This window comes from Hyperolius riggenbachi, chromosome 3 (genome assembly GCF_040937935.1).
Source record: "Hyperolius riggenbachi isolate aHypRig1 chromosome 3, aHypRig1.pri, whole genome shotgun sequence".
Taxonomy (NCBI): domain Eukaryota; kingdom Metazoa; phylum Chordata; class Amphibia; order Anura; family Hyperoliidae; genus Hyperolius; species Hyperolius riggenbachi.
This window is the reverse complement of record NC_090648.1, coordinates 248,603,625-248,630,388: the sequence shown is the minus strand read 5'-3', so window position 1 is coordinate 248,630,388 and position 26,764 is coordinate 248,603,625. Positions and strand designations below refer to the sequence as shown.

At 42.1% G+C, this 26,764-nt stretch overlaps 1 protein-coding gene across 1 annotated transcript in view; it reads right to left on the bottom strand.

The window, feature by feature from the left end:
- Positions 1-26,764, bottom strand: part of LOC137563542 (calcium/calmodulin-dependent protein kinase type 1D) — a 412,397-nt gene that overhangs the window by 190,882 nt on the left and 194,751 nt on the right. The window contains exon 2 of the mRNA XM_068276130.1: positions 24,551-24,682. Within this exon, the coding sequence (XP_068132231.1) occupies positions 24,551-24,682 (132 nt within the window). The remainder of the gene's footprint in view (positions 1-24,550; positions 24,683-26,764) is intronic.

Here is a 26,764-nt window from a genome sequence, read left to right as displayed (position 1 = left end):
CACAATGACCCGTGTTAATCAGCAAGAAGATAAGGGCCCTGCTCTCCCACCGAGCAGTCAAGATGGCGCTGATCCACAGGCTGCCCGAGCACACAGACAGGACATTAAGGCCTCTAGAGAAGAAGCTAGAGAAATATGCACACAAGGAGCAAAGGTACAAGGGGGCGAGTGATGAAAGTAGAAGAGCTGAGGGAGTGAATGTTAATAGGGATGCTCAAATTCGGCTTCGGGAGATATCCGGATTTTTGCTATCCGGATATCTCCCAGTAATGCTGTGCGGGCTGGGCGGGGGGGGGGGTCAAGCTTACCTCTCTGACGTCTTCTTCGGTCGTCCCTCGGCGCCTCTCACGACGCGCCCCATGCGCGTCACGTGATTACAAACACTTCCTCCTTCAACCCGGAAGGAGGAAGTGTTTGTAATCAGGTGACCGTCGCTTGGAGCGCATCGTGGGAGGCGCTGAGGGACGACCGAAGAAGACGTCAGAGAGGTAAGCTTGACCCCCCGCCCAGCCCGCACAGCATTACTGGGAGATATCCGGATAGCAAAAATCCGGATATCTCCCGAAGCCGAATTTGAGCATCCCTAAATGTTAACACTGCAGAGAAAGAAGGCACAGGGCAGGCAAGGGATACGAGCTGGGACTCTGATACAAACATAGAGACGCCATGTGTGCAGTCACACCATGAGAATGAAAGCTGTCCTCAGCAACCTCCTGAACAGCCAGAACCATCTCTTGCTGAGATTTTAGCAGCAGTTCAGGCATGTAACTCTGCCATTGTTTCCCTCTCCCAACAGACAGGGGGGATTAAGGAAGATATATGTTTGCTGCGTCAAGACCTGTCTAATATACGTGAGAGAACAGCAGCCTTAGAAACTAGAATGAGTGATACTGAATATCAACTAGGCCCTGTAACCAGGGATCTGCAGAGGGTGATTGCACATTCCATTGCGAACACAGATAAATCTGATGACATGGAAAACCGTCTCAGAAGGAATAATGTCTGCGTGGTCGGCCTCCCTGAAAAAACAGAGAAATATGATGTGGCGCTCTTTATGGAAAACTGGCTGTTGGAAGTATTTGGGGCAGACATTTTCTCTAAAGTCTTTATGATAGAACGTGCTCACAGAGTGCCTGCTCGTCCCCCAGCTCCGGGTCCCCCCCCCCCCCCCAGGCCCATGCTGATAAAATTACTACACTACAGAGACAGAGAAGCCATTTTGAGGCAAGCTAGACTAAAAGGAAATATTACAGTTGGTAACCTGGAAAGGATCATTTTGGTGCAAGCGTGTTTCTTTATGCACCACTCTAAGCTGTTTACAGCTGTCATGGGCTATCCTGGGACTCTTTTGTTCTGGGAGGTCGGGTTTGCATTGTTCTTGTTATTAGTTCTGAATAATTGGTTCTTCATGTTTATTAGGATGCCAGCAATGCGTTTCACCTCTTTTTCCTTAGTGTCATGTAATGCAATAATTATGTATGATATTTCTCGTTCCTTTTACAGTATCTGGGATAATGGCTAGTTCTAACAATGTCATCTCTGTTTTAAGCTGGAACGTGCGCGGTCTTTCAGACTCAGTCAAACGTCATGCAGTTCTAGACACTCTCCAAAAACAAGGGCCAGCTATATATTGTTTACAGGAAACGCATCTTACCCCACAAAATACAAATGTTTTAAGCAAAAGGTGGTTATCATTTGGATTCCACTTCACGTATTCTTCATACTCGAGAGGGGTCTCAGTTCTTATCCACACTAAAATCACATGTAAAATTATCAAAGTCATAAGGGATACAGAAGGCAAGTTTGTTATAATTCATGGTCATTTTAACACTAAGGAATGTATTTTGGTTGCTATGTATCTTCCACCACCAGCATCACCTTCCAACTTAAAACCGATTTTGGAATTTGTACAAGATAAAATGCATATTCCTATGTTGTGGATAGGGGATTTCAATATGTGCCTGAATCCATCCTTGGATAGGTTTCAGTCTAAAGCCCAAACAAGGCATTCTACTCCCTTTGCCAATTTCTTAGAAGAATTGGGTATGTTTGAAATTTGGAGAAGCTTTAATCCCTTAGCCAAAGTTTACTCATGTTTCTGTAAAACCTTTTCGACCCTTTCTAGGATTGACCTGGCGATTTGTAGTTTATCGATGCTGGAGTTGGTTACACATTGTAATTACCTAGCTTGTTCCTTATCAGATCATGCACCTTTGAAGGTTGCAATAAGGGCCTCAATGAATACTGGTCGCCAACAGTTACCCTGGAAGCTTAATCCCCATTGGCTTACATTGATTTCTTCTCATTCATCAATTATAGATGAAATTAAACTTTTTTTGTCTCACAACTCTGAACCTTCTGCTTGGATGTGGAACTGGGACTCCTTAAAAGCCGCACTAAGGGATATCTTTTCAAGAGAGATTAATATGATTAAATCTAACACTAAACTATATAAACATTCCCTACAGAATGAAGTAAATGATACTGAAACTCAGTTTATTCAAAACCCCTCAATAGAAAACCAAAATGCTTGGGTCAAGGCTCAGGATAGATTAAAGGTGGCCATACACTGGTCGATGTGCCATTAGATCGACCAGCTGACAGATCCCTATCTGATCGAATCTGATCAGATAGGGATCGTATGGCTGCCTTTACTGCAAACAGATTGTGAATCGATTTCAGCCTGAAACCGATCACAATCTGTTCACCTGCTCCTGCCGCCTGTCCCCCCCCCCCGTATACATTACCTGAGGCTGGCTCCCGGGCGTCTTCTCCGCACTGCACCGCACCGCTGTTCTTGCTCCATCCCGGCGCTTCCTGTGTTACTCCGTGACCAGGAAGTTCAAATAGAGCGCCCTCTATTTCAACTTCCTGGTCACCGGAGTGACACAGGAAGTATAAGCGTACACTGGGACATGCGGAAATGCGGTGCAGCGAGGAGAAGAGGACCCCGGAGCCAGCTTCAGGTAATGTATACATGCTCGGATCGGGCCCGAATCGTACGCCGCAAGCGACGCGCTCCTACCGCCGGGCGATCGAGGGTAATTTCCCGCACGGCGCGATCGACGGTCCGATCCGATTTCGGGAGGGAATCGGATCGGCGGGTGCGTTTAGCGCAAGCGATTGGCAGCAGATCCGATCCCAGGATCGGATCTGCTGTCGAAACGGCCGTGAATCGAGCCAGTGTATGGCCTGCTTTACTGATCATTTACATACTAAAGCTAAACATAAAAGATTCTTCATGAAACAAGCATTTTTTTGAACAAGGTGATCAGACTGGGCATTTATTATCTGTCATCTCTAAAGCACAAGATCCTCCAACGTTTATAACGGCACTAGAAACAAAAGACCAAGTTATCTGTACAGATACTCCAAGTATTCTTGGGGAACTGGAAAGATTTTACTCTGAACTATATTCCTCAAAGATTACATATTCTGATAAAGAATTAAAGACTTACCTACATAATATTCTCTTCTCTCTCTTAGTGAGCTAGATAAAATCTCATTGGATGCCCCTATAACGCTGGAGGAGATTGTAATTGCTGTTTCCTTATTTCCCAACTCCAAGGCCCCGGGTAGTGACGGGTAACCCATAGAGGTATACAAACGTTACTCAGATACCCTTCTCCCACAGTTATTGGACACTTTCCAACACAACTTCCAAGCACAGGCTCTTCCCCCATCCATGACAGAAGCAGTAGTGGTTCTCTTGTTAAAACCTGGTAAAGAACCCCTTAAACCTGATTCATATACAGGGAGTGCAGAATTATAAGGCAAGTTGTATTTTTGAGGAATAATTTTATTATTGAACAACAACCATGTTCTCTATGAACCCAAAAAACTCATTAATATCAAAGGTGAATATTTTTGAAAGTTTTTAGTTTGTTTTTAGTTGTAGCTATTTTAGGGGGATATCTGTGTGTGCAGGTGACTATTACTGTGTATAATTATTAGGCAACTTAACAAAAAAAAATGTATACCCATTTCAATTATTTATTATTACAAGTGAAACCAATATAACATCTCAACATTCACAAATATACATTTCTGACATTCAAAAACAAAACAAAAACAAATCAGTGACCAATATAGCCACCTTTCTTTGCAAGGACACTCAAAAGCCTGCCATCCATGGATTCTGTCAGTGTTTTGATCTGTTCACCATCAACATTGCGTGCAGCAGCAACCACAGCCTCCCAGACACTGTTCAGAGAGGTGTAATGTTTTCCCTCCTTGTAAATCTCACATTTTATGATGGACCACAGGTTCTCAATGGTGTTCAGATCAGGTGAACAAGGAGGCCATGTCATTAGTTTTTCTTCTTTTACACCCTTTGCCAGCCACGCTGTGGAGTACTTGGACGCGTGTGATGGAGCATTGTCCTGCATGAAAATCATGTTTTTCTTGAAGGATGCAGACTTCTTTCTGTACCACTGCTTAAAGAAGGTGTCTTCCAGAAACTGGCAGTAGGACTGGGAGATGAGCTTGACTCCATCCTCAACCCGAAAAGGCCCCACAAGCTCATCTTTGATGATACCAGCCCAAACCAGTACTCCACCTCCACCTTGCTGGAGTTTGAGTCAGACTGGAGCTCTCTGCCCTTTACCAATCCAGCCACGGGCCCATCAAGACTCACTTTCATTTCATCAGTCCATAAAACCTTAGAAAAAAATCAGTCTTGAGATATTTCTTGGCCCACTCTTGACGTTTCAGCTTGTGTGTTTTGTTCAGTGGTGGTCTTCTTTCAGCCTTTCTTACCTTGGCCATGTCTCTCAGTATTGCACACCTTGTGCTTTTGGGCACTCCAGTGATGTTGCAGCTCTGAAATATGGCCAAACTGGTGCAAGTGGCATCTTGGCAGCTGCACACTTGACTTTTCTCAGTTCATGGGCAGTTATTTTGCGCCTTGGTTTTTCCACACGCTTCTTGCGACCCTGTTGACTATTTTTAATAAAACGCTTGATTGTTCGATGATCACACTTCAGAAGCTTTGCAATTTTAAGAGTGTGGCATCCCTTTGCAAGATATCTCACTATTTTTGACTTTTCTGAGCCTGTCAAGTCCTTCTTTTGACCCATTTTGCCAAAGGAAAGGAAGTTGCCTAATAATTATGCACACCTGAAATAGGGTGTTGATGTCATTAGACCACACCCCTTCTCATTAAAGAGATGCACATCACCTAATATGCTTAATTGGTAGTAGGCTTTCGAGCCTATACAGCTTGGAGTAAGACAACATGCATAAAGAGGATGATGTGGTCAAAATACTAATTTGCCTAATAATTCTGCACTCCCTGTAGGCCCATTTCTTTGCTCACAGCTGATGTTAAAATTATTTCGAAGGTCTTGGCGAATCGTCTCTCTAAAGTTATAACAACCAGTATTAAATCAGATCAATCAGGATTTATACCTACAAAATCTACTGCTATTAATATCCGCTGGGCTTATCTTAATATGCAGCTCCCTGCTGACAACTCAGGAGACAGAGCAATCCTTTCTCTGGACATCGACAAGGCCTTCTACAGTGTGGAATGGTTATATCTCTTTACTGTCCTTAAAGTCATGAATTTTGGCCCCAATTTCATTAAGTGGATAAAGATTTTATATAAGTCTCCTTAAGCATGTTTAAGGGTAAACAACTTCTTATCAGCTAAATTTAATTTAGGAAGGGGCACTAGACAAGGGTGTCCTCTCTCCCCTTTGTTGTTTGCCATTGCCATTGAACCCCTGGCAGAATTAATTAGAGGTAGTTCAGATATAAAGAAGTTTCGGTTTGGTAAACTGGAGGAGAAAGTAGCATTATATGCTGATGACACGCTTCTGTTTCTTCAAGATTTAGGCCCCTCACTTATAGCAACCATGGATGCTTTATCTAAATTTGGACACTTTTCTGGCCTAGTAGTTAATTGGAACAAGTCTTGTCTACTTCTTTTCGAGAGACAGACCCCTGTGCTGCCGGATTGTTGTTCAGATATTTAAATAGTCTCCTCTTTTACATATTTGGGTATAGTCATTGCCCCTGATATAGGTTCTTTTGAAACACTTAATATTACCCCTATACTGGCGAAAAGAAGGCATAAAATTAAATCTTGGGCTAAACTTCCACTATCCCCGGTAGCAAGAATTAATTTACTTAAAATGGTCACAATGCCCCAACTACTTTATGTCCTACACAATGCTCCTATATGGCTCCATCTAAAACTTTTTAAAACTATTGATAAAATATTTAGAGACTTCATTTGGGGAAATGGTAGAGTTAAAATTAAATTACAATATCTCCAATATCCCAAAGAAGAGGGGGGTTTGGCTGTTCCTAATGCCTGGGTTTACTATCTAGCAGCACAGGCTCAACATCTAGTAGGTTGGCACGAAACGGACCTGTTGGACTCCTCCAGATTGCTACTTAATGAAATCCTGGGTTCTGAAGCCATCTATTTGTCCTTAGAAGCACAAGCAACAGTTTCAAAGCAGAAACTCTAAATCTTATGCAAAAAATATGGGATAGACTTAGAGACATGCAGAATGTTGAGGGTTTGACTTCTTTTTCTCCACTGTATAATAATAATAATAGGCTACTTGATTTAAAAGAGCTTTCGTTCTTAAAAATTGGGCTGGGAAGGGAATTAATTTACTTTCCAAGATTTTGGATCAAGGTCAACTCCACCCCATTGACACTATTGCTACTCTACTCTTGTTTTTCCATTACGCTCAGTTATCCCATGCTCTCAATCACCAAAAACTGTCTGTTAATTTACAACTTTCCCCCACTCCTATATTTAATGTGATAAGTCAGTCTACATCCAGAAGTGGGTTCATATCATCCTGTTATGCTTTTGTATTGTCCTTTTTTCTTAAGAAATTTCCACTTAAATGTTTGGCTGGGTGGAGAAAGGATCTGGGAGATTTAAGTGAAGAGGATTGGAGAGATATCCTTCAGTCAGTTCCTTTGATTTCTACAAATGCAACTCAAAAGCTGTCACAATTAAATATTATACACATGAACTGTTTGACTCCTAAGAGATTATATGACATAGGTTTGCGCTCAGATCCTATTTGTGCTAGATGTTGTAGGGACCATGGTGACTTACTTCATATGCTATGGAAATGTACTAAACTACATAGATATTGGAAAGGAGTGTTCGATACTCTAGATGTGGTAACGGGCTCTAACATTCCAAGAAAGGCTCAGAGCTGTGTCCTGGGCTTGGTATCTGGAACAAATGTGGCAGACCATATTCAGCTATTGATTCAAAGAGCGCTGTTCCAAGCTAGAAAACTAATTTTATTCATGTGGAAACAGCCATCACCTCCTACAATTGAGGATTGGCTTTTACAGATGAATAACTACCTAAAAATGGAAAAATTAATTTACACCCACAGAGATGCTCCTCATAAATTTGAAAACATTTGGGGTTCATGGCTTGATACACCTGGGTTGGCTGACTTTGAGCTGATTCGTAACAGATTATTTGGTCCCACATCTTAAAGGGAAGGTTCAGGGTGGCTCTTAAAAAAATAAAAATGCCCATCCACTTACCTGGGGCTTCCTCCAGCCGTGGGCAGCCAGGACGTGCCCTCGGCGCCGCTCTGCAGGCTCCCGGTCCCCTCCGGTGGCCGACCCGACCTGGCCAGGCCGGCTGCCAGGTCGGGCTCTTCTGCGTTTCAAAATGCGCCTCACGGGGGCGCGCTGACGTCATTGGACGTCCTCCGGGCTGTACTGCGCAGGCGCAGTAGTGCTGCGCCTGCGCAGTACAGCCCGGAGGACGTCTGATGACGTCAGCGCGCCCCCGTGAGGCGCATTTTGAAACGCAGAAGAGCCCGACCTGGCAGCCGGCCTGGCCAGGTCGGGTCGGCCACCGGAGGGGACCGGGAGCCTGCGGAGCGGCGCCGAGGGCACGTCCTGGCTGCCCACGGCTGGAGGAAGCCCCAGGTAAGTGGATGGGCATTTTTATTTTTTTAAGAGCCACCCTGAACCTTCCCTTTAAGTCCTTGTATTTTAATGTGAAGGTTGCAATAATTTACTAAGTATCTGGGTGCTTGGTAAGTTTATTGTTCTGCACATTCTAATGCTGTAATTTATGCATTGAGTTTTTTTTTTCATTGCTAATATCTGTAATTTGTATCTTGTGCTGGTTGGTGACCCATTGCTGCATCAAAAATTGTTTTTGTTCCATTTTTCTGCTTTAATGTTTTAATAAAAGCTGATTTAAAAAAAAAAAAAACACAGAGTTATGGTCCAAAATACCTTCAACCAGAATTCAGACTCTCATTGGAACCTACAGGAAGCGTTTAGCGGCTGTAATTTCTGCAAAAGGAGAATCTACTAAATGTTGATTTCATTTCTTTTTTGTGGTGCCCAAATTTATGTACCTGCCTAATTTTGTTTAAACAATTATTGCACACTTTCTGTAAATCCAATAAACTCAATTTCACTTCTCAATCACTGTGTGTGTCTCCTATATGATATATTTAACCAACATTTTTTGTTGTAACAACCAACGATTTATACAGGAAAATAATGACGATTAACAAAATTGCCCAAACTTTCGCACCCCACTGTACTTATTAGCCTTTTCCCCACCTATCGCAATACAATCAGTGGGTGTGATGCTTAACCAACAATCATTTTGCATTAACAATCCTTTACCTAGGCTGTTAAGCTATGCAGAGTTGTGGAGGATTGTGAAAGTCTCTGGAGCATCCAGAAGCTTTCCTCTAATGAGGTAAGTACCGCATTTTTCAGACTATAAGATGCTTCTGACCATAAGACCCACCTAAATTTAGAGGAAAAAAAGCAGGGGAAAAAATATATACTAAACCTGGTGCATCTATGGTGAAGTACATCCATGTACCTCTTGTGTTTCCCTGTGTCCTCCACTGTCCCCCTTGTGTCCTCCTGTGTGCGCCTCTGTCCTCCTCTATACCCCTTTGTGTCCCCCTTTTTCGTCAGTTTGTCTCCCTGTGTCCTCCTCTGCATAGGCACAGTACAAGGGGTCCCCGGCATTGCGGCGGGATGAAGGTTTGTATTGGCAAGCATTCACAAGTCAGGAACTCCCTGTATTTGGACTATAAGATGCAGTGAATTTTTCCCCCCACTTTTGGGGGGAAAAAAGTGAGTCTAATAGTACAAAAAATACAGTATTCAGTTTTTGGGGTTTTTTTTCACTTCAGATTAACTTTAAAGGGACCCTGAACAGATTCGATCTGTTCAGGGTCAATCTTAGAGAACCGTGCATGTGCAGTACTCTCATGCCGGCCGGCGTGATAGCGTGTAGCCGGCCGACATGATGGCACAATCGTCTGCAGCAGGAATCAGACCTGAGGACTTCATGCCAAAGTTATTGTATAACCGGAGCCGGGACCAGGGAAGGAGGCAGGAGGATGCAGGGGGACCTCGCAGCCTGCGGGGGGCTGGAGGAAGCCCCAAGTAAGTGTAAATTCTGTTTTTATAACCTGTTCAGGGTCCCTTTAAGAGCCTTGTCCTTATAAACTTACAACCTAGAAGATTAAAGAAATGAAACTGCCTACTCATTTTTGGAGAAATAGAAAACTGAATGACAACTTCTTATTCTTTCCCCAAGAAATGGAAGACATGCTATCAGAAATCACTGTGAATCTAGCTTGGATAGTTATTTTATTCAGAAGCACTGAACAGATGCGAAGATGTGACTAAGTTATTTATGTGTAAATAAATGTGATGAAATGCTTGGGAAATAAAGTGCCACTTGTTGGATTCCCATAGGGAGCACATTTCATAAGCTTTTTAAGGAATACACAAGACGGCGGCCAGAGTGGAAATTATTAGGCATAGCACACAACACATTAAAAAAATTATCCAGTCACTGAGTTCAAAAACACTAAATTCTCTGGGGCAATCCAGGATATGCAGCGTGTGCATTGTTCTAGTCACTAAACCATAACTTTCACAGGTTGCTTCTCAGCCTTTATTCTGTTACCCTTTTATAAAATATAGTAAATGAAAATGTACTGCAAGACTTTTTCTCACCCATAATTCCTCAAGGGTGGAAGAAGGCTCTTACTTCAGCAACATCTTTTGAATGCCTGAGCTGCTACAATTTGCTGTACAATTTGTTCTCAATCAAAGAAATTTCTCAGATTTGGAAAGTCAAGATAGATATGCCATATTGGACAGAACTGAAAAAGCAATCATGTGGACTAATTCCAAAAAGTACTTCCAAGTGAATAAGTCCAACTGATTGTCAACTAGAAGACCTAAGCAGCAAGAAATCATAAACCAGATCCTGAAAATGGAATGATCAGGATAAAAAAAGACTACTACCAAGCCCTTTATGATGAGCCTGACCACATAAAAAAACTAAAAGAATGTGTTTCTAATGATGGCAATTAAGCTTGGGTACAGAGCTCTGGTCAGGCCACATACCTTGCAAATCTGGTTGCAATCTTACCAACAATAATATAATAGAAAAATTAACAGACTGAATATAATTTGAAGATTTTGGTTAGGTTAGGTAGGCTCCAATACTAAATAGATGTGGTTGTTTGGATTAGGAAATTATAGAGTTATATTGCAAGACGTGAAGCCTGCTTTAGGGCCCGTTTCCACGATTGCGTTGCGGAATCGCCGGCGAATCACCGCAGGCAAAATCACATGCGAGTTCGACTCCGCGTGCGTTTTTTGCCGCGATTTCGCATAGGGTAGTAAGTATGCGATTTTAACCAGGTCACTGCCTGTGTGAATTAACATGGGTACCTATGCGAAATCGCGGCAAAAAACGCATGGGGAAAACGCATGCAATTTCCCTATTAAATACATTGTGTGCGATTCGCCTGCATTCCACATGCAGGCGAATTCTGAGGGGTCTGCCATGCAGATTTTCCCCGCACACAAAAACGCTCCGCACAACGCACAAGTGGAAACAGGCCCATCCACTTGTATATGCTGTGCGAATCCGCATGCGGACAACGCATGCGGATTCGCTATAGTGGAAACGAGCCCTAACACTGCTCTCACTGAAAATAAGTTGAACCCATCTTGACAAATTAAATTACCTCTCTAGAATGTAGTCTATGGGTGATAATATAAATAGACATCAATAATAAAATATCTTTGTATTACGCACCTCATATTACTTTTTACAGCACCATGGGACATGATGTACATTAATAATAATGACTGAATTAACAAACTGAATGTAACTTTTTGAGAACAAACAAAACCTAAACTACAGATCATGGTGAAACTGATATACAATTTTCCTTTTTCATAAATTACAGCATGGTATGATTGTATTGTTGTAGATCGTGCAACACAAAATAGCTGGCTCTGTTTGTAGCTGACAGGTTCTCTTGAACACAATTGTTTTCTTTCAACCAGCAGCGTTGCTATTATTTAACTCTAATGCTCACTCTGGTCTGAATGTATTCACTTGACTTGTTTCCCAGGTGTACATGAGTTCTCTGCAGACATTAATTGGCTTATTCTGCAGTCTCATGTGGATGCTAATTGTTTTAAGTTGATGTATGTTCTTAAAATAGATTTAACGGAGGTTCTGGACTTTGCAGAAAAGATTGCTTTCACGTTCAGGAAAAAAGTTGATTTTTTTTTAACAGGGACAAAATTATATTGAACAGGATTTGTATTTTCATTAAGCTGCTTACATAACAGCAGGCAGCGGAAAAGAAGCAGATCAGTTATGCTCCAATGTCAATGAAATAATATTCTGAGCCATATTTTCAGTAAAAATAAACAGGAACTTGTTAGCATAACAAGGTTTAGATTTCCCTGTTTGGCAATTGAAAAGCCATAGGATTACAGCAGAAAATTAATGCAACTGGTGATTATCAGCGAGTCACATTGTCTGCATCTGTGTAGTGGGGCTCAAAGTAACTGGAGTATATTTTACAGTAGAATGGCATATGGAGTAAAACCTGGAAGACAGAGGTCAGAAAAGCATGGCCAATCATTTTCAACCAAGTCATAACTTGTGCTGATAGTTTGAACCAGAAAGGCTTCCTTGCAACATATTTTTAGATTTTCATTTTTACTAATATTAATCATTTTTATTAAAACAAGCCCTGGCATAAAGTGTGGGACTTTATATGGAGGAAAGGGGACTATTGAATTGAGGCCAGCCAGTATAAAATGACACAAGCTGAGGACCTGCACAAATCAGCTTACTGTCCAAATGATACTGATATAGCATCTTTACATTTCTAATATCACGGTCATAAGAATTTTGTAATAAATGATATCATACTGATGTGTTTGTGACATTAAACATAGACACCACTGCTTACAGAGCAAACATTTTTCCCAACCATCCTATGTGCTGAGAGTGCTGAATAATTTCTTGTCTCGTATACTGAATTCATTGGGATCTGTTCCAAATGAAGATACATTAGAGAAGTTGTAAGTAGAGGTTATGCAAAAAAAGCTACAAAAAGCAAATGGCCACACATCCATCTTATTCCCTCTAGTGGTGCCACTAGCAACCAGAAGGGAACTGACCAATTTATGATTAGTCAGTGGCCAGTTGGCCACTCTGTTACACTGGCAGTCAATGGGTTGCTGTGATTTGTAGTCCCACCTGATTAGTCTCTGTCCCAATAAAGTTCTCCCCTTGTCCTGTGTTTCCTTGTGCTTGGTAGTATTAAGTAAGTTCTTGTGTGCTACCTTTCCTGCCCATATTCTGCCTAGTGGTGTTATGGTGCTTCTTCTACCTTTGTGTGTTCACTTCCAATACCTTGCACACTTAAAGGATAACCTAGATGAAGAAGATTGTTAGAACGGGAGGAGGAGGCATGTATAGGGAGCAGTCCTCACGCCCATGGCTCCCCCCGGTTATCCCTGTCCCCCTCCATTCTCTCTTAAGAACAATCAGAAGCTGCTTCTGGGTCAGCCACAGTGCGCAAGCGCTTTGCCTCGGTTATCCTTTAGGGGTGTAACAAAGTGCTGGATACAATGAGATGCCATGTCAAGCATCTCCTGAGGTGAAAGGAAACCAGGATCATCTATAACATTGGCAGAAAGCAACAAGTCAGTGTAAGACTTATCCAAACAAAATTATGGTACAGACAAACAACCGAGCGAATAGAGAATCAGAGTATTTCCTTATTTAAAACCTATGATGTTTGTTAGTCTGCAGTTCAGGAAATGTCCTCTAAAATATGGCCTTATTCTGAAAAACTATGGCCCCCCAGCAACATTCTGCAGGCTGCACCCCCCCCCCATCGGTACGCCTGTGTGGGGGTGATTAAAAAACCCTAGGTGCCAACCCCCTTCTCATGTGTGCAGCTCTCAAACTACCCTTCCCTGCCCACAGATTTTGTAGAGTAGTTTAGCAGCAAAGCTTTATACTTTACCTGCTTCTGCTAGTGCGACAGGTCCTCCTCACTACTCTGTTCAGTCTAGCCACACAGTCTTGGGGCTCTTGAAACTGCATGTGGCCTGATTGAGAGCAGCAAGGTTATAGGCTGAATGGCAGCTACACTGGACAGAGGAATGTGGAGGACCTGTCCTGCAGATGGAAACAAGTAAAGTATGAAGCTCTGCCAGAACACTACTCTGGGGCCCCTCCTCCTCATGACAGCAGGGATCTGCCCAGTGCTTCTCTTGGCTAGGCTGCCAACAACCTTTATGCCGGGTTGCCCTTCGCTTAAGTGCTATTTTTGCAGGGCTGTTCCTAGAACAACAATCAAATTGCCAGCACTGATGTGAACATGGACTTCTTGTGGTCAGGACAAACTGGTGTTTATCTTGTCGCAAACCTGAGATTAATCAAGTCGTTGCAAAAAAACTGGCACTTCCATTTAGCATTACCTGTTAGGAAGACACTTCAGTAATGTTAATATGCACAGGACAAGTAATATGTTTGATGATAATCTTTGTAATATATAGAGCTAAACCAGATAGGATTGCTTTTTTTCTCAACAAAATTTTTTTTTACTTTAAAATGTTTGGAATCATTGCCCTAGAATGAGCATACAGATCAGATGTTTGATTTCACAGTGACTTTCCTGGTTGCATGACAGCTGTGTGTCACCAATTTATATTACTGAAGCCAAAAAACAGCATGGCAGAAAGGCAAATAGCATTTCAACACGGCAATTTTATTTATTTTCTAGTAGATTCTTATATCAAAGCAGAATCAAAAGAAAAAAAGAAAGCAGCTCAGGATATAGCTATTTGATTTAGTATCAAAGGTTAAAATCCCATTTCTAAAAAATGGAACCTTTTTGATCTGTGCTTATTGAAGCTGCTGTGTTGAACAAGTCCCGTTTCCTTTGCTGTAAATGAGTTAAATGCTGTGTCACCAACTGCTCTCTGTACTTGTTATTACTGTGTCCCTTTCACTATACTGCTCCAACGCAACGAGAAAACAGAATTCTTTAACAAAGAAATACATTTTTGTGGTGGGTGTTTTGATCATGATCTGAGCACTTCATATTACTGGTCAATAAAGTTAACTGTAATTGCCAGGCTCACCTGGTATCGATCCTGCCACAGTACCTGTCCTCAATCCTACAAAAGAGTCCGAGTGTACGCGCGCGGGCTGCTGGCTGTGGGCTTAATGCCCAAGGTTTGTAATGAGTCAGGCAAAATCAGCTCAGGAAATGTGTGCGCACGATGTGCAGCCATAGGCCCTAATGTGAATTACGGCTATAGCAGAGGTCAGACAGTAATCTGGGCACTCTCAAAAGACGGATCCCAAATTACTATAAAAGCGAATTACGTCTTACCCGAGTCCACGGTGGCCTGGAGGGGGAATAGTAATTAACACCGGGACTTTTGCAGGAGCACGATGAGTAGTTTCTCGGCTTTACTCTGCATCCAAATTTCCCGGCGCCTTAATTCCATGTATACAGTTTGAAGAAATGTGCATGTACATGAAACCCGGTGCCAGGCTTGCAAGTTTGATGTCAGCGTAGACCCATATGCTGCATACAAATTTACATACCAAAACGGCCCTTGCTTGCTTGCTTATAAAAAAGGTAGCCCCTACCCTTCCTCAAGTGCAGGTACCTGGTGTCAGCTAGTTGTCTGGCTAGACCCTCTTCAGTTTGTTAAACCAACCCTGATCCTGATTCATTTCTGACCCCGGCTTCTCTGACTACTCTTGATCTGATCCTTTTGGATATCCTGATTACTACCTGCCCAGATCTTGGCCTATTTTCACATTTACAATTGAACTCCGCCTGCTCTAGTGTTCTACACTGCCCGTCTCTGACCTTTGCCAGTTTCTGACTACGATTATAGCCACCAATTATATTGGTTGCAGAGTTTACATGGGCTTATTTATTTCTTTGGAGCCGCTTTATTCTGCACTAGTTTAGCTTCCTGGGCAGTGTTACGCAGTATAGATAATCCAGCAACCTTTATTGACACGAGCCATCTAACTTTCTCATTGTATAAGAAGTCTTGAAAAACTGCAGAATTTTTGAGTGATTTATTTTTTATAGAAATATTTTATTATGTGAGACTTAAAGATAACCTAAAGTTAAAAAAAAAATGAGATTAACTCACCTGGGGCTTCCCTCAGCCCCCTGCAGACGATCGGTGCCCTCGCAGCTCCGCTCCGATGGCCCAGGACCCGCCGGCGAACACTTCCAGTTTGGCCGTCACCGGCCGAGGGGCATGGGAACGTGAGTGATTCTTCGCGTTCCCAGCCTGTATATCGCCCCCTATGCTGCTATTGCGGCCAGGAGGCCGCCGCAGAGGATATCTCAGCCCCTGGTGGGGCGATTTGCTTAATTTAAAGTGCTGTACGCGCAGCTAGCACTTTGCTAGCTGTCCACACGCAGCGGCGGCCCCCCCCCCCCCGCCAGAGCCCTGCGCTGCCCGGACCAATGACTTCCAGGCAGCGATATGGGCTGGATCGGAGGCGTCTGACATCAGGACATCGGCTGACGTCCATGACGTCATTCCGATCATCGCCATGGCGACAGGAAAAGCCAAACAGGGGAACGCATTATATACGCATTCCCCTGTTTGCTATTGATGCCGGCGACGATCGTACTAGAGCAGGCTTTCTCAACCAGGGTTCCCCAGGGGACTCTGCAGGGGTTCCTTGGCATTTTCCCCCATTGTGGGGGAAGTATAATAGAGCACATTATAATAGGTAGTACTGTAACAAGAAGCACTAAATTGGAGCATCAGGAGATGGTATGATGAGTGGCAGTGTAATGGGGGAAGTGAAATAAACAGCCACACATACTTTTAAAGACCATGCCTCCTGCAAAATAAATGCAGGGGTTCGAGACCAAAAAATTGTTTGCAGGGGTTCCTTGAGATCCAAAAGTTATTTGCAGGGTTCCTCCATGGTAGAAAGGTTGAGAAAGGCTGTACTAGAGGGACACATGCGCCCTCTAGTGTTGTTTCATGTAGCTACCTCTCTGTTTGGCAGAATTAAAGAACCGCCAGGAAGGTTAAGGTAAAAATAACATAGAACTAAGTCTAATATTTTTATTTTTTAGTGTAAGGGTTCAATTTTTAAGATTGCATTTGAAACAGTTGTTTTCCTTAGGTTTATTTTAAAACCAAACATTGATGCTGAGACAAAGTTGTGTTTCAAATGCTATGTAATGATTCTCCTTGACAAGACTGAGGAATGTATTTATATTTAGTGCTGAGCCAGCCTATACCACATAAGAATCTCTCTTTAATGGAACTATGGATATAGGACATAAAAGATGAAATGATGCCTACTACACTGAACAAAACGCTGTATGATTTTTTACAAAGTGAGCTGTGGTACTTACATCATTAAAACTTCTACAAGGATTAAAGTTACACACTATGTGGACACAGTCTGTAAAATCAAACCAGAAATTAATCCGCTATTGATGCTATTCTATTATACTCCACCAAATGCCTCCTCCTCGGGGACCCCCTCGGCAACTGATGTTACTATATCTAAACTTGCGCATCTAATAATAATGGCCGCCCGTAAGGTGATTTTTAACAAATGGATTTATCCTAGTGCTCCTACGGTGTGGGATGTTAAGGAAGAACTCATTCAACTCCTCAGAATAGACAGGTTGGAAGCACTAACACACAAAGATAAAAAAACTAAAAAATTCTTAACAAAGAACAAAAACCTGGAGACCGTTTATTCTGAGGTCTTTCTCTAAAAGAGAAATAATTGAGATAGTGCCCCCTTTTAAAGACACAAAGTGGTACTTAACAGAGCATTTGATGAGTACGTTAGGGAAATTACAGGTGACATAAGAGCTTGATTTTTCAAAAATAGAGAAACCAGAGATGACAGGGGTGGGGGGAGGTTAGGGAGGGAAAGAGGGTTAAATGTGTTTTGTTTAAGGATGCTCTTCTTGTCTGGCCAGTGTGATGCATTGTAAAAAGAAGATTAAACATTTTCCATCTTTTCCGCTGTGTCATTATAGTGGAGAAGATCTATTTATTTTGTAAAACATTCGCTGTATCTCCTTAAATGACTTATTGGCATTGTTGGACAAAGTGAAAATTCAAATAAAATTTGAAAAAAAACTTCTACCAATCAACTTTATACATTACTCACAGAGGATTGTCTCCAGAATAGTCTATATAATTCAAAATACCATATACAATATCATACATGGCAAACTTGCCTATATCTACTTTTGGTTAAACGTCTGCCAAATGATAGATGAGCATATGTGCGTAATGATCACCTGGAAACCCTGGTGCAGCTTGCAAGACTTTGGCCAGGGATCGCTGTAGAGCGGCAATATAGTTGTATAAGGATCCCAGGCAAATTTAGCTCCGATTTAACCATTAAAAAGGTTACTTAAAGGGGTTCTTTCGTGAAAAAAGTAGGCAGTTAAAAAATGTGACAGATGACAGGTTTTGGGCCAATCCATCTTTTTAAGGGGGATTCTCAGGGCTTTCTTTGTTTTCAACAGCATTTCCTGAACAACAGTTGCAAAATCTAACTGACATAATAGTGTGCAAGTGATTAGAGAGGCCGGCTGGTATCTTGCTATTTTGGCAGTTAAACTGTTGTTCAGGAAATGCTGTTGAAAACAAAGAAAGCCCTGAGAATCCCCCTTAAACAGATGGACTGGCCCAAAACCTGTCATCTGTCACATTTTTTAACTGCCTACTTTTTTCGCGAAATAACTCCTTTAAAAAAAAAAAAAATAAGTGGGGGTTCCCCCGCCGAGCCTCTGTAACCCCTTCTCACCCATGCAGGCTGGGCTAGCCAGAATGCAGAGCCTGGACCATGTGGGGCTCCGCACCCTAAGCTATACCAGCCCTTATAGTCCTTGGTATGGGAGGCTCTGAAAGAGAGGGGTGGCAAAGCCTCCCCCTCTTCCCCATAGTCCTGGTCCAATACATGGGGCTGTTTCCCACCTCTAGTCCCCAGGAGCAGGTGAGGTCATCAATGCCCTGGGAGGGGTTTATGGTGGCATCTGGAAGTCCCCTTTAAGAAGGGGACCCAAGGTTCTCACCCCTCACCACGTGAAATGAGTCTAGGGGTGCTGACATAACCCTTACCCATTTCCAGAAAGAGTTAAAATGCACTTAAAAGACAACCACAAGAAATATTTTTTTATTAATCTTAATTAAGCTTAAATACTTACCTTTCATTATTCCCACGACAGTATCCTCGGAAATGATCCAACACCATAACCTTTTCGATATGCAGCAAACAGAGAACGCCACACACAATGATCCCTGCCCCGACTACCAAAGAACTACACAGCATGTGTGGAACCAATACCCAGTTCTGGACATTTATAAATCCCCTTTAGTGCCCTCTATTGGTCTTTTGACTAATGAGGATTCCCATTGGTCTGTTAAAAGGACAAAAGGAGTTTCTCAAAAAAATGAACAAAAAAGCAGTTTGTACCCTTCACTCATCTCTATTAATGATATTTCAAAAGAATATGCAGTGAACTCACTTAAGACAATTTCAGCCCAGAACCTACAAATGATCTGAAAACAAAGTAATGCTGCACAAATGGCTGGAAATTCATTGTTCAGTAAAGCAAAAACTGAAAGCTGCTGCCAGGAGGACTGTCAGATGAGGAAAATGTGGGGATTATATTAATTAATGTCATGGTTTTGCCTTTTGTCTTGTGGTGAACAATAAGCATGGAAAGCTCTACTTTTCAAAGGCGTTTCACTGAAAACCTTCATCAAGTACTACATAGAGGTCCCCAAATTACAATGTCATCAGAGACACAGAAATGACAAAAGAAGAAATAGCTGATTTGAATAAGAAATAGAAGAATGTAGGCAGAATTGTTCCCCTCAGGTCACATTACAGCAAGTAGTGTACTGCTATTCATTAAAGAGCAAGGATCTCTAATGAAGGCCAGTCAAAAAAAGGGCATATTCTGAATCTGCACTCTCTGGAGGATTCACACTGCGCTGGAGCAGTACCATGCCCATTGTGATAGATGTGCTGCACATTGCAAAATCCACTGCCACTCCGAAACAAAGGTGTGTCCCATTCACATTCATCAAATGAATGGCAATCTATTGAGCTTTCTGGAAAAATGCATGCAGTCATATTCCTGCAATGGCCAAATATGAAACAAGCCTATAAAGATATAACTATTGGTTTTTCAAACTTTGCTCTTGGGGATCCCACAAATACTGTCAATTTGCACAAGTTAAAGTGAACTGAGACCTAGTGGCTGCAGCTGTAGTGCATCAGGACCCAATGCTGGAAGAGGTACAGTGCTGCCCATAATTATTCACACCCCAGGCAAATTTTCACTTAAAGTTACTTTTATTTAACCAGCAAGTACTTTTTTGATGGGAAATGACATAGGTGTTTCCCAAAAAATAATAAGACGATGTACAAGAGGCATTATTGTAGAAAAAAAATTCTCAGTTTTTATTTAAATTTTAGGCAAAAAAGTGTCCAATTCAAAATGATTCATACCCTTCACAAACTGTCACTGTCTGTGGGAAAATCCAAAGCTATATGCCATTCCAAATAGCCCAAGCTGTTCTAAAGCATCCTAATTACCCTGATTATTTGGGAACAGCTGTTTTAATCAATTTAACAGGTGAAAAACAGCAGCTCTCTGCAGTTGGTTTGCGGACAGTCATGGCTAAGACCAAGGAGCTCAGTAAGGACCTGCAGCTGCTCATTGTGGTTGCTCAAAAGTGAGGAAAGGGCTACAAGGCTATTTCTAAATTTTTCCAGTTCCAGTGGCTACAGTGCAAAGTATTATTAAAAATACAAGATGTTCTGCACTGTGCAAAATCTCATAGGATGTGGTTGGAAGCCAAAAGTGACACCTGTGCTGGCCAGGAGGATATTGAGAGAGGTGATAAAGAATCCAAGGATCACCACCAAGGCCATTCTGGTGAATCTGGATTCCTGTAGAGGAGAGAAGGAAGAAGTCTGCCCCCTCCCCCGTGGTTTTGGATCTGCTTTCCAATGGTTGCGCCACTGTAGAAGAGAAGTTGTGGATGGATTGTTGGCCCTAGGAGCTCATGCTTACTAGTGACTGTGACCGTGGTACCTGCGTCATAGCGAACACAGTGAATCCCACGCAGGAGACTTGGGCGCCCAGGGAGTAACTTCGACGCCTTCAGAAGACGGAGCTGAAGTTACTTTTAAAACACAATAATTTGGCCTCCAGCAATTGCTGGAAGCCAAATTATTTCATTACCCACCATCCATGGCGGCCTGGAGGGGGAATAGTATTCAACACGACCGGGACTTATACCGGCTGTATCCTGCGCCCAAGTCTCCCACGCCGATTCCTCTCGTACGCTGTCATTGGTGCCGGGTTAGAGAAAAAGAGATTACTGATGTCCGGGTCACAGGGTTAGAGAAAGGGGATTACTGAGGTCTGGAGGGAAACACTGAACGTTACTGAGGGTACTGGGGAGATCAGCAATGGTTAATTGAGCGTTCTGAAGGGAGGCAGAGTGAGAGCTAGCTGCCTGTTTGGGGGAGGCACTTAGCCTACAACTTTAATCCTCTCCCTGAACTTCAAGCAGTCCTCTGGAAAATGCAGCCAAGGTGTGGTAGGAAGACACTCTCTGCATATGTGCCAGCGATGGGCAGTGCTACACAGAGGTATGAGGGCATGTCCGGCCAAGTGGAAGGCAGAACTACAGCATAGCCAGATGGAGTGAGGGTGGAGCAAAGGTTGCCCTGGGGGCTAGTCCCATCCTGCATCAGGCATAAGCCTTTGTAAATACTTAATTTGTTGGTGAACGACACAAATCATCTACAATGGGCAGGTCCAGGCCCTTTGTGCCCCAGCTCCTCCAGTGTTCCCCAGGCTAAAATCTGAAAAGCACTCTTCCATACAGGTAGCTATAATTTTGAAATTCAACTGCTCTTTACACAGGCAGCAATCTACAGGGATGTCATTTAATATGCTAGCAAGTTTGTATGAAAACACATTAGGCCTCCAAATATAAAAGCTGCTCATTAATAGCAGAATATTCATGCTATCTAAATGAATAAGATGGCCATGTCTTGTAAAACATAAGTTCTCATCAAATCTGATATTGCAAGAACGAAAAAAAAGTCACGTATAGTTGCACTCGAATCATGGTTTAGCATCTGCTGTGTTGGGAGATTCTGGAACAAGATATTTACATAAGCACTCACATCATATCAGATAGGCACTTGTTTTCAGTTTCTGCATAAATCCACTTAAGCATATGTGTGCTGGCTCACCAAACTAGATGAAAACAGCTTGGTTCCTAAGAAAGAAGCCAGCAAAAGCAGCTTTGCAGCATAGGGAGTCTTATACAAGAGACATTTACCGATTCCTGATACAGTAAAACTGAAAGATCATTGTACTTTCATTTGAAAAAACGGCAGCTTTGTTTTGACTCTGCTATCTTTATTGATGTGCATTTATATCCATTGGGACACACTTAAAGTTGAATGCATGCAAACAACAGAATAAACAGTACAAAGACAAACATGGGAACAGCTTCACCTGCCTAACCTCTGACAACATTATTTCAGCTTTGCAGTTTCTTGCCTATCTGTTCATTGGGCAGTGAATCAGGAAAATCACATGACTCCACTATCACCCAGGCGATAGACAAGTGAAACAAACTGAAACTGGCAATATTATTTGCCATATGGCTGGCATCACGGTCTGGCAGAAAAGTATCAACCAAATTACCCGCAGAACAGAATTATAAATACATTATCAGGCAAAACAACCCACATACACTTTTTTTTTTAACAGTGTATTTTTAGCTGTCCAGTCAATCTAAAATTATCTTGTAGCAGATCAGATTAAACAGACTAATGAAAGTTATTTGTGCAGTAATCCATTAAACTGGATGCCCTCCCAAAACATTTGCTAAATTTAAATAGCGCGGAAATGGTTTATGTACTCTGTCAAGCTTTTATTGATGCTACTTACCCCATGGAAAGATTTACTTCTCACCTCTTGTCCATGTAATCCTAACCAACTGAGGAAAGTGAGGAGGATCTCCTCAATAGTGCCAAAGACAGCAATAAAAGAAAGAAAAGTAAGCCTTCCACACCTTACACAAAGGTCTTACATTTCAGTCCTAATGCCTGAGTGCACTAGCGTGCTTCTGTGCATTTTTCAGCAATGTGAATCAGGAGGGGTGTTGCTAGGATTCAAAATTTTCCGGGGCATTTTTGGGCACCCTGTGCCTTGTGCCCATAAGTGGGCGAGGTCAAGCACCAGAATGTGGGTGTGGTCAAGGGTGGAGCAAAATTTACACGAACTTCATTACTTTAGAGTAAATCTGTAGTCTTTGACAGACAAAAAGTTATATACTTACATAGGCAGAAGAAAGCCTCTGGATAGTCCAGCAGCTTCCTGTGTTTGCAGCCCCGCTCTACTTCGTGAATGAGTGCGGCCATTCTGAACCTGCACAAGTACGGCCGCCCCTGCACAGTAGCAAGGAGCTGCTCATGGATGAGTGTAGTATGGTTCATTCACTCAGGGAAGCACTCCCACAAGAACATATCTGACAATCTCTTGTTGGATATGTTCAGAGGGTCCAAGAAGAGTAATAGGGGGCAGGGCGGTTCATAGGAAGCCTAGGCCTCCCTCTACCCAAGTAAGTATCAAACTTTTTGTTAGATAGAAAAGCACAAATCGTTTAAAAAGTATCTCGAAACCTAAATTTGTATTGATGATGTTGTAAAGAGAATATCAGCTTAAGGGCAGCCACACATACAGAATAGAGCTTATTCAGCCACTTAGGCCTCGATTCATAAAGCATTCCCGCATGCGGAAATGCTGAAAACAGATGACTTTACCGACAACTAAGCAAAATGTGTATTCATAAAGGCTGTTTCCGCATGAAAAGCAGACATTCCCGAGCAGAGCGACAAATCACCGCCTTGTGCGGTGATTATGTTAATAAAAGTAACAAAATGCCCAATCATAAAAATTACCGCACGCGGTATGCGGCCGGGGATTACCGCTACCTCGGGATGTAGCGATGACCATGCGGAATACGTGCAAGTGAATGGGACAGACCTCCCAAGCAGCAGCAAGGAGAGCAGCGCACGGAGGGACTCCGGCAGCTTCCTATGTTTCTGCATGCCTTCCGCCAGCCTAGAGCGGGAGATCTCCGCTCTGTTATCGCAACTGACAACATTTTATGAATGACCACCCAGAAGTGTGAAATACCGTGCGCTGAGTTTTCCCGCACGGATTTCATTAACCGCACACACTTTTATGAATCGAGGCCTTCGTAGGTGTAGAATAGACCCAGCTCACTATATAGGAGGTTATTGCTGATGAAAAGAAGACACACGGAGACCGGGATCCCACTCTGGTCTAATATAGTTTGGAGTGTCAGATAAATCTAATGATGAAAATATACTCGCAAAGGTGGGTTGCTACTGGAGGCAACCACTCGTCTGAGCCTGTGGGGAGTAACCGTCCCCACTCGGTCTTTATCCAAGAAGTACCGGTCGCTCCTCCTAAAAATTCATTTTGCGAAGCGAGACCCCACGAAGTAGGGTATAGAAAGTACGTCAGATCATGCGCCTCAGATTGTCTACCCCTATCGGGCCGGCACGTACTTCACCTGAGGAAGCGGCTTACGCCGAGAAACGCGTCATCGCTGTACACTATATGTTCTTGTTTTAAATAAATTGGAAAATAAATTGGAATTTTTTTTTTACTAATACCAACTCTTGAGTTATAATTTTATACAAATTTACCAATCTATATATTTTTGGGCGCCTCCTGCATCAGTCTAGTATTCACTATATAGGAGATCAGTTCAGACATAGACTTTCCATCTAAGAACTTCATAAATAAGGGGTATATTAGCTGGGATTTTAACTTTTTTCCCCTAAAACTCAGGACTCATTTAAGAAAGGTCTCTTTTAAAAAGTTTATATAAATTTGGTATCTGGAGTCCTGCTTTCATAAAGCAGACCTACCCACAACATTATTGCTTCAGTATAACATTGAATCTTATGAATGCTAATTGAGGAGTGTTCAGATTTTGGATGTGTGTTTCCCCTACAGATGCAGTAATTGGATAAATGGGGTATGTCAACCCCTGCCATACAGAGGCGCTATATTCCACTAAGCATCTTTACATTATGCTCCTTAACATGAATGGCACTTACTTTTTCAGCACGGCAATTTCATTCTCTATACTGCTCTCCTTCCCCTTCAGAGCTTTCTTCGGGATACACTTCACTGCAAAAAGTTTCCCAGTCTTCTTCTCTTCAGCTAACACGACTTCTGAGAAGGCTCCCCTATGTACAAAGAAAAACCACACACAGGGTAAGGAATGCTAGTTTTACTGTTACTTGTGGCTCTTCAATACACAACCCACATTACTCACATTCTACAACATACACACACTCCAAGAACCAACAAGCATTCATCTTTTCTTAGTATGAACACAAGGGTCAACTTTGCATGAGAAAAAAGTCACAGTACGCATGAATACAGTAAAATGAATGCATTGGTGGAGTGCAATATAAAAAGGCCATTCCTCTTTTAGAATTTACAAACTTGTAACTCTCATCTGACTAAAGATAACTATCCAGATTGAAATAAGCCTTTAGGACTGTTTTGGACTACATGCACTTCAATCCACTTTTTGGATATTTTGGAACTTTTTGCATATACCACGAACACTGGCAGAACTATGTAAATGATGGTGTCCTACTTCCACTGCTTCACTACACGTTTCTGTGCTTTTTAGTTAAAGCAGCTTGCTGCATTTTGGTGCACTTTGCCCCTGCTTTTCCAGTGAATCGGGATCTGAAAGCACACTATAATAACACCGCAAGTATTTGCATGCATTTGTGTTTTGAAACAGAAAACAGTCCTTACAAGAGTAATAAAGTCAAAGAAAAAAACACATCTATCACCCTTATTCTTATAAAAGTAAAAGCTAAATGAATCCTGTATCCACAGTAATGGCTTGTTGTTCACAGGAGCTGACATGTAGGCAGCCAGATGTCAATTCTGACCGATTTCCTGATCTGTGATTGATCAACTGTTGATTGGGAGTGAATATTAGCTTGTGTGTCCAAGGCCTGAAGTAACCTAACTAAACAGAGATTAGCTAGAAGTTGTTTTTCTCCATGTAAAAAACATTGTGTCCCTGTTCTCTCTGGTACAGCTGGAGTTTATCATGGTACTGGCAGCAGCACTATGTCAAATGTGATATGGCTTCTGTATTACTAAGTAGAGCTCATGATAAATATTTAATTTATCCACTGAATACATGTCCACGGCTGCGGGGTGTCCAAGACATGTATTTGTCAAGCTGCTTGGTCACTTCAAGGTCTCTTCACATTGCCGGCCTTCCTCTATCAAAGTACTGCCTCAGTTATACACCATCAAGAATTATTCACATAATAACAGCAACTCAGATAAGCACCCTACATGCGTATTAAACGTAAAGGACTACTGTTACGAACAAATTGTAACATTTAAAGTACATACATATACAATGTATATTTCTCCCAGAGTAAAATGCACTATACATGACCTTTTTACCAGATTTTGGACTTGATCATTTACTCATGAGTGATTCTTTATTCTTTGCAAAAGTACTTTCTGCAGTGGAGCAGAGATGTAAGCCAGCTTCCCTACCCAATTGCACACTATTTTGGCAGTTGGATTGAGCAACTGCAGTTCAGTAAGTGCTTTAGCAAAGAAAGAAAACCCTAAGAATCGCCCATGAGGAGATGGGCAAGTCTAAAACCTGACAGATCTGTCAGATTTTCAATACCTACTGTAAGTGAATGTGACATAGGAAAAATAGTAATATATAGTTCTTTTTACTCAGGGGAAAAAAATTACATTTATATGTATGTATATAGGTTATATTTTACACTTTTTCACAATAGTTGTCTTTAAACAATCAAGGCACATGAGAATTTCAAAGGTACTACCCAATAGCAAGCAATCACAGACCAGGTTTCACTGATCTGCCTACATTAGCATGAAATCCTGCTATTGCTTCGCCTGAACGTCTGCATTTTGTTTATCAATATTCCCTTCTCCACTCTCAATGAGTAACCCCAATAGGTATTGAAAAGACAATTCAACTAATTGATGCCTAACAAGCGTTAACTGCAAACTGCCATTCTGAATTAGCGTGGTCAATGCTGTATGATTGTGTGATGATTCAAGCATTTTAAAGCTGGACCACAGACCTGTAGTTAAAAAAGGAGAATGTATTCATTGTCTAAGGCTGAACATTAAAGTGGGAATCAGCTGATTTTTTTTTAAATGTTGGACAATGGCATTACCTTCCTTGGCTAACTGCAGCTGTGAATTATATATTTTTTACATACGTAAGTACGAGGCATGTTGCC